The 7,804-nt window shown below is 71.4% G+C and overlaps 1 protein-coding gene across 1 annotated transcript in view; it reads left to right on the top strand.

Moving 5' to 3' along the window:
- The window catches only part of LOC112953423 (low-density lipoprotein receptor-related protein 2-like), a gene marked incomplete at both ends in the record, with an annotated part of 8,768 nt that extends 970 nt beyond the window's left edge, over positions 1-7,798 (top strand). Inside the window, 20 exons of the mRNA XM_026046474.1 lie at positions 67-192; positions 287-493; positions 1,292-1,463; positions 1,533-1,701; positions 1,778-2,006; positions 2,127-2,252; positions 2,598-2,813; positions 2,948-3,256; positions 3,425-4,133; positions 4,222-4,400; positions 4,731-4,946; positions 5,021-5,259; positions 5,335-5,464; positions 5,689-5,867; positions 5,942-6,128; positions 6,278-6,496; positions 6,666-6,849; positions 7,050-7,251; positions 7,331-7,495; positions 7,718-7,798. Of these exons, the coding sequence (XP_025902259.1) occupies positions 67-192; positions 287-493; positions 1,292-1,463; positions 1,533-1,701; positions 1,778-2,006; positions 2,127-2,252; positions 2,598-2,813; positions 2,948-3,256; positions 3,425-4,133; positions 4,222-4,400; positions 4,731-4,946; positions 5,021-5,259; positions 5,335-5,464; positions 5,689-5,867; positions 5,942-6,128; positions 6,278-6,496; positions 6,666-6,849; positions 7,050-7,251; positions 7,331-7,495; positions 7,718-7,798 (4,244 nt within the window). The remainder of the gene's footprint in view (positions 1-66; positions 193-286; positions 494-1,291; positions 1,464-1,532; positions 1,702-1,777; positions 2,007-2,126; positions 2,253-2,597; positions 2,814-2,947; positions 3,257-3,424; positions 4,134-4,221; positions 4,401-4,730; positions 4,947-5,020; positions 5,260-5,334; positions 5,465-5,688; positions 5,868-5,941; positions 6,129-6,277; positions 6,497-6,665; positions 6,850-7,049; positions 7,252-7,330; positions 7,496-7,717) is intronic.
- Between the last annotated feature and the right edge of the window lie 6 nt (positions 7,799-7,804).

Raw genomic sequence — 7,804 nt, 5'->3', positions numbered from 1 at the left:
GGCAGCGGCGGGGCCGGGGCGGCCGCGCCGGCAGCAGGGTCAGCGCCGCCGTCCCCGTCCTCGCAGACGTGGACGAGTGCGCGCTGCCGCACGGCCCCTGCAGCCAGCTCTGCACCAACGYGCCCGGCTCCTTCAGCTGCGCCTGCCTCCAGGGCTACGTGCTGCGGCACGGCACCGCCTGCGAGGTGGCGGGTACGGGACGCACACCCCAAACACGGGGCGCACACCCCAAACGCCGCGTCCGGCCCCCGCGCCGGCGCCGACGTCCCTCCGCATCCGCCCGCAGACAACACCACGCAGCTCCTGGTGGCYGTGGGGCAGGACCTGGCGCTGCTGGACGTGCGCACGCAGGCCTACCGGCCCTTGCTGGCCACRGGCACGCAGCCCCGCGCCCTGGCCTATGACCTGCTCCGCGAGACCTTCTACTGGCTCACCGAGGAGGGCGAGATCTGCACCCACCGGGCCGGGCAGGAGACACGGACCCTCTACCCAGGTGGGTCCTCCTCGTGGAGCTGGGGTGCCTGGGGATGCCTTGTTCCAGGTGGATTGCCCCAGTGGAGCTGGGACGCCTGGGGAGGGCACCCAAGACCTTCTACCCAGGTGGGTCCTCCTGATAGAGCTGGGGTGTTTGGGGACGGCTCCTGGACCTTCTACCCAGGTGTGTCCTCCTGGTGGAGCTGGGATGCCCAGCGAGGGCGCCCGGGCCCTTGACCCAAGTGGGTTGTCCCAGTGAATCTGGGGCACCTGGAGGGGATGCCCAGGACCTTCTACCCAGGTGGGTCTTCCTGGAGCTAGGGAGCATGCTCCGGACCTTCTACTCAGGTGGGTGCTCCTGCTGGAGCTGGAGTGCCTGGGAAGGGCATCGAGGACCCTTGACCGAGGTGAGTGTTCCACGTGGAGCTAGGATATCCAGCRAGGGCTCCCAGGATCTTCTGCCCAAATGGGTCCTCCTCGTGGAGCTGAATCCTGTGGGGAAGGCTCCTGGATCTTCCACCCAGGTGGATCCCAGAGTGAAGCTCGGATACCCGGGCAGCACCCCTGGACCCTCAACCCCGGTGGGTTGTCCCAGTGGAGCTGGGGTGCCTGGCGAGGATGCCCAGGACCTTCTATTCAGGTGGGTCTCACACTAAAGCTGGGGTACCCGGCGAGGACAGCTGGACCCTCCACCCAGGTGGGTGAAGCCGGGATGGCCGGGAGGGCACCCAGGGCCCCGTGTGCAGGTGGGTCCCGCGGCGGGGCAGAGCCGGGGATGAGCCATGGGCGAGCGGCGCTCACCGAGCGGTGCCCGCAGGCGCCGGCGAGGCGAACAGCATCGCCGTGGACTGGTTCACGGGGCAGCTGTACTGGGCCAGCAGCCACCCGGCCGGCGCCATCCGCGCGGGGCTGGCCGACGGCCGCGGCTACGTGACGGTGCTGGGCAAGGACGTGGCCCCCGAGCAGCTGGTGGTGCACCCGGCCGGCAGGTGAGACGCGTCCCCGCGGCGGCGGCACCGGCACCGCGGCCAGCCCGGGTGCTCAGCGCCCGCCCCCAGGTCCCTCTACTGGGTGAACCGCGGCCAGAGGGGCCGCACAGTCATCGCTGCCGCCGGCATGGACGGCTCGGACCGCCGGGAGCTCATGGTGGTGTCCATGGAGGAGCCGGTGGGGCTGACCCTGGACCACGCCGCCGGCAGGCTCTACTGGATCAGCGAGTACAAGGAGGTGGGCGGAGGCGGGCGGCGGTGGGGCTCAGCSCCACGGCGGGGCAGGCGGCGTGCTSAGCGCGTGCCGCCCGCAGTCCATCGAGACGCTGCGGGTGGACGGCGGCGGGCGCCACTCCTTCCCCGCCGCGCTGCGGAGCCACACGGAGCCGCTGGGCCTGGCCGCCTTCGAGAGCCGCTTCTTCTGGGCGGACGGCGGCGCCGAGCTGGTGGCGGCACCGCAGGCCGCCCCCCGGGAGCAGGCCGTGCTGCTCCGCGCGCCCGTCTCCGCCTTCACCGTGCTGCACGAGCTGCAGCAGCCTCCCCGTGAGTGGCCCGCGGCGCTGCCGGGTGTTCCGGCGCCCGCGCRTCCCCGTGGGCTCGCAGGGAGGCTGCAGAGCCCCAGGGGCAGCGGGTGACAGCGGCCGCTTGCTGCCTCCCTGCCAGGGGACACGGCCGCGTGCGCGCCGGGGCTCTGCAGCCACCTCTGCCTCCTGTCGCCCGTGCACGCCCAGGGCTACCAGTGCGCCTGTCCCGAGGGGCTCTTCCTGCTGCCCTCGGGCAAGTGCGCGGGTGAGTGGGGCTGCACCCCTCCAGAGGYCCGCAGCAGCTCTTGGCTTTGTTCCGTGGTGGGGACGCGTGCATGCTGGAGACGTGGGGAGCACCCTGGGTACGCGGGGCAAGGGGAGCGAGGGTGCTGGTTCCTGGCGTTTGGGGCTGTCACTGCCCTGAGCAGCGGCACCCTTGGGCTGGCCGAGGTGTGAGCAGGTGCCCTCTGCTCCCCGGTGAGCCCCGGAGGGGCGATGAGGCTGCATGGGGACCTCTTGCCCTCGCCGGGCAGCCCGGCACGGCCCTCGTGGCCACAGGCTCCGCTGGACCCTGCCCGCTCAGCTCACGGCCGGTCCTGTCCCCGCGCAGAGCTGTCCCTCGTGTACGCGGAGCCGAGGAGCATCTCCCTGGTGCAGGTGGGCGCCGGGGCCCGCAGCCGGCTGGCGCGGAGCTGGCCGGAGCCCCTGCACCTGCAGGACGTGGACTGGCAGAGGTCGGTGCTCTACGGCACGGACGGCCGTGGGACGCTGCTGCGCATCGTGGGACACCCGGGCAGGAGGGAGGCCATCCCGACCCAGCTGCCGGGTGAGACCCTGCGGGGCGCTGAGAAGAGGGCCCTGCGTCCTGCAAGCTCTCCCGCTGGTCCCAAGCGCGTGGGGACCCATGGCTGGGCGGCGGGGCTGTGGCCGTAGCTGCTCACGTGCCCGCTGCCCGCTCAGTTTGCTCTGCCCGCGTGGACACCCKCTCGGGGGACCTGTACTGGCTGGCGTGCAACCGGCGGGACATCGGCGTGTGCCGGGCGCCCGGCATGGYGCCGCGCGTGCTGCTGCGCGCCCGCGCCGCCGTGCAGCACCTCTTCGTGCACGGGCCGCGCGGCGCCCTGCTCTGGCTGGCGCCGGGGCAGCGGCCGCAGCAGCTGGGCCTGGCCGGCGGTGCACCGCGCGACGCCTGGAGCGAGCGCTGGCCCGCCGAGCTGCCCGCTGTCATGGACAGCAGGGCCTTCACCTTGCTCTGGAGCAACTCCTCGGGTGAGCGGCGGCGACGCGGCGCGTGCGCATGGGCGCTGGGTCCCTGCCCATGCAGAGAGCGGGCGATGAGGTCCAGTGCACCCAGTTGGAGCCCATGGGTGCTCCACATGGCGGGGCCGAGACGGGTGCCTGCGAAGCCGGGGTCGGCAGCATCGCTCTGCCGTGCAGGCCTGCAAGCCCTGAGCCTGCTCAAGAAGCAAGCGGCCACCCTGGCGCCCAGCTGGCCCCACGGCCTCRTGGCCGCCTACGAGCCCTACGTGGTGTCTGCGAATGGGACGGCTCTGCTGCTGTGGGACCGCAGGACGATGGCCCTGGTGCTCTCCGTGCCAGCGGTGGACGTGCAGGGAGTGGTGGCCTTCGTGGGCATGGAGCTGCAGGCTAGTAAGCACCGTAGCCAGTGTCAGCACCGCCCGTGCCCTCCAAATGGGGTGCCTGGGCTGGGCAGGGCATTTATGGGGTGCTCTTGTTCCAGCACCGGTGCCGCTGCCGGTACCAACGAGCAAGGAGCCTGGCCTGCCSCTGCCTCCGCTCATGGCCACCAGCACCACAACCACCAGCACCACCAGCACCGCTCGTCCCGCCACCTCCACCRCCAAGCCCACATCAAGCAGCACTGCCACCGTGCCAACCAGCAGGGCTACCGTAACACCAGCTACCACCGCAGGAACCCCCGCGCCCAGCACCACTCAGGCCACGCCAGCCAAGAGCATCATCRCTACGTCCCCTACAACCACCCGACCCGCTGCCTGGCCCACACCGGCCAAGACGACCTCCCCACGGACATCTACGAGCACTCCTGTGCCACCAGCCACCACCACCACAACCACCGCCACCACAACCACCACCTCTACAACCACTACAACCACCACCRCTACGGGTCGGCCTTCGCCAACCACCACCGTGCGGCCAAGGGCCAGCACCCAGCGCGCAACCAGCACCGCAGGCGTTGCGCCCTCGGCCCCCAGCCTCTCGGCGAGCCCCGCGCCGCCCTCCAGCGCTGCGCCCCGCCTGTCCTGTCCCCGCACGCACGTGCTCTGCCGCGACGGCACCGAGTGCGTGGCCCACGAGTACGTGTGCGACGGCGAGAAGGACTGCGCGGACGGCTCCGACGAGGACGGCTGTGCCCAGCTCTGTGACATCCCGGGTAGGAGCTGCTCYGCGCTCGCTGCGTGGACTCATGCTGGGAATTCTGGCTGCTTCCTGGTGGAGTGGGAGGCAGGGGACCTGGGAAAGTCTGAGTGCTGGCCCTGTGCTTCTGGTTGCTTCCTGGTGCAGTTGGAGGGGTGGAGGATGTGGGTGAGCAGCTGCTGCTTGGAGGGACTGGGTGCTGCTGGGGCAGCTGGAAGCGCCCTGCCTAGGAGGGACCAAACCTTCACCTGGAGGAGTGGGGCTATTCCAGGGCACTGGAGGATGGCGGGGCTGGAGACACGTGCCCACCGCAGGCTCACGGTGGTCCCTCACGCCCCACCTGCAGGATCCTTCCGCTGCTCCAGCGGGGCCGTGTGCGTGCGCCCCGAGGAGCGCTGCGACGGGGCGCCGCAGTGCCCCGACGCCTCGGACGAGGCGGGCTGCTGGCGCCCCACGTCCGAGTGCGCCCGGCGCTGCGACGGCGACTCCCGCTGCGTCCCCGAGAGCTGGCTCTGCGACGGCCACGCCGACTGCCTGGACCGCGCCGACGAGCAGGGCTGCGGTGAGCGCCGCGGGGCGATGCGCGCGCGCTGGCGCCGCAGGGCGCCCCCCACTCAGCCCTGTCTTGGCTCGCAGCGCCCCGGCAGTGCAGCCCGGCCGAGTTCCCCTGCCGGAGCGGCCAGTGCGTGGCCGGCGCGCTGCGCTGTGACGGCGACCGCGACTGCCGCGACGGCTCCGACGAGGAGGGCTGCGCCGTGCCGCCGCCGCGGCTGTGCCGCCCCGGCGAGCTGCCGTGTCCCCGCAGTGGCGAGTGCGTGCCCCACGCCTGGCGCTGCGACGGGGACCCTGATTGCGGCGACGGCACCGACGAGGAGGTGCGCGGCGCCGGCCGGGGCCCGCTGCGCGTCCTGCCATCCCCGCGCGGCGCCGCTCACCCCACGCTGCTGCAGGGCTGCCCCAGCAAGGGAGSAGCGTGTGGGGAGGAGCAGTGGGGCTGCTCCGGTGGCCACGAGTGCATCCCCGATGCCTGGCGCTGCGATGGAGAGGGCGACTGCGCGGACGGCAGCGACGAGCATGGCTGTGAGCACTGTCCCCTCCGTGTCAGCTCCTGCCTGGGGAGCTTCTCAGCACCCGTGGTGGCTCCAGACCCATCGGCCTCATGGGGATGCTGCCACCTGGTGCTTGAGTGGCCTGGAGCCCGGCTGGACTTTGCGGCCACGTGCGCGTATGGGAGTGAGGAAGCCCAGTGCCAGGAGATGACAGAGGAGGTTCTGGACCTCCTTCCACCCGTGTGTCCCCTGCAGGCCAGCCTGCTCCCTGCCAGAGCCACGAGTACCTGTGTGGGCCGGGCACCTGCTTGAACTCGTCCTTGGTGTGCAATGGCCACCGGGACTGTGCGGATGGCTCGGATGAGGGCGGCAACTGCTCCGTGCCCTGCCGACTGCCCTGCTCCCACCTCTGCTACCCCTCGCCCCAGGGCCCGGTGAGCGCCAGGAGCCACGGCCAGGGAGGCACCGTGTCCCACGGGGGGCACGCTGACAGCGCCGCTCCCCGCAGAGGTGTCAGTGCACCCCGGGCTACCGGCTGGCGGAGGACGGCGTGTCCTGCGTGGATGTGGACGAGTGCAAGGAGCAGAGGGAGGGGGGCTGCAGCCAGACCTGCCTCAACGCCCCGGGCAGCTACAGCTGTGGCTGCCTCCCTGGCTACCTGYTGGAGCCCGATGGCCACGTCTGCAAACTCACCGGTGAGCCCGGAGCTGCCCACGCAGGGCAGGATTTGCTGTGTGGTAGGAGCGGGTCCCGCCAGGCTGCCGCGCTCCCTGTGCGTGCACAGGGTCTGTGGGGCTGCTGGCGGTGAGCAGGACCCRCGGGATGGGTGTCTGCGTTGCCACAGGACCGGAGCCCACGCTGCTGGTGGCCGTGCAGTCCGAGGTGCTGTCCTACGGGCTGCGGAGCGGGCACGAGGAGGTGCTGCTGGCCGCCGACAAGGAGCGCRTCATCTTCTCCTTCGACTACGACCCCGTGGAAAGGAAGATCTTCTGGATGGACCTGAGCACGGAGAGCATCCGCTGGCAGGGCCTCGACTCGGGCAAGAAGGGCACGCTGGTGAAAGGTGGGCTTCGAGGAGGGCAGGGCAGCAGGGCTGGCACCTCCCTGGCCAAGCAGCCTCCAGGCTCCGAGAGGAACGATGCTGAGGGGAGCAAAGCCAGGAGAAGCTCAATGGGTGGCAAGGATCCGGGAGCACCCTGCTAGGKGTGCCATGAGGCCTGGGCACTTTGCAGGTGTGAGATCGGACTGCATCGCTGTGGACTGGGTGGGCAGGAACCTGTACTGGACAGATGGGGCGGCAGGACGGGTGCTGGCCACACGCCTGGGGGCCGCCTGGCGAGGGGTCCCGGAGTACACCGTGGTGCTGGACGGAGACCTGGACCGGCCCCACTCCCTGGTGCTCCAGCCTCTGGCAGGGTAAGATGGGGATGAGAGCATGCAGGCGTCTCCTTGCCACCTCCACGGGGCCAGTTTTCCCTGTGGAGCCAGGAAAGAGAGGTGGGATGGGCTCCTCTGGGCGATGTCCTGGGGAAGGAGGAGCATGGGGACCTGCCCCTACCCCGGGCAGGGCGATGCTGCGTGAGGAGCACGGGCCAGCACGGCTCTCCTGTGCGCAGGCTGCTGTACTGGTCGGAGGTGGGGAGCCACCCACGGCTCATGGAGGCCACCATGGACGGGAGCCGCCGGCGCACGCTGCTGCAGCGAGGCCTGGGCTGGCCCACCGCCCTGGCCCTCGACCTGCCCGCCTGGAGGATCTTCTGGCTGGACGAGAAGCTGGGCAGCCTCGGCTCGGCGCGCCTCGACGGCACCGGCGTGAAGGTCTGCGCAGGGGGGACCTCAGGCGCGGGGCCGCGGGCGACAGCAGAGCCGGGGCTCAGAGCTGCGTGCCCACRCGCAGGTGCTGCGGCTCGGCTGGGTTCGCAGCCCCTTTGCGGCGGCCGTGTGCGAGGGACAGCTCTACTGGTCGGAGAGGAGCACGTGGRCGCTGCAGCGCGTGGACAAGGCCACCGGCAAGAACAGGACCCTGGTGCTCAAGCGGCGCGGGCAGCCCCACGGCCTGCAGGTATCTGGGGGTGCCCCATGGCTCAGCCGGCACCCCGCGTGCCCTGCTGCCCTCCTCACCATGAGCAGCATCCATATGGTCCACATCCCCATGGTCCAGAGTCTGCTCTTATGGGTGTCTCTGCGTCTCACCTTTCTGCCCTACGTTGGGCCACGCTGGTGCCGCAGGAGGCCGGCGCGATGCTCAGCCCTTCCGCGGGGCCGACCGTGTCGCCGCCCGCAGGTGCTGCACCCGGCGCTGCGGCCCAACGCCTCGGACGCGTGCGCGGCGCGCGGCTGCTCCCACCTGTGCCTGCTGAGCGGCCGGCAC

Source organism: Nothoprocta perdicaria, unplaced genomic scaffold (assembly GCF_003342845.1).
Source record: "Nothoprocta perdicaria isolate Ctin4 unplaced genomic scaffold, notPer1 scaffold_445, whole genome shotgun sequence".
Taxonomy (NCBI): Eukaryota; Metazoa; Chordata; class Aves; order Tinamiformes; family Tinamidae; genus Nothoprocta; species Nothoprocta perdicaria.
Note: the sequence above shows the minus strand (reverse complement) of the source record. Positions and strands in the feature narration are given on the sequence as shown.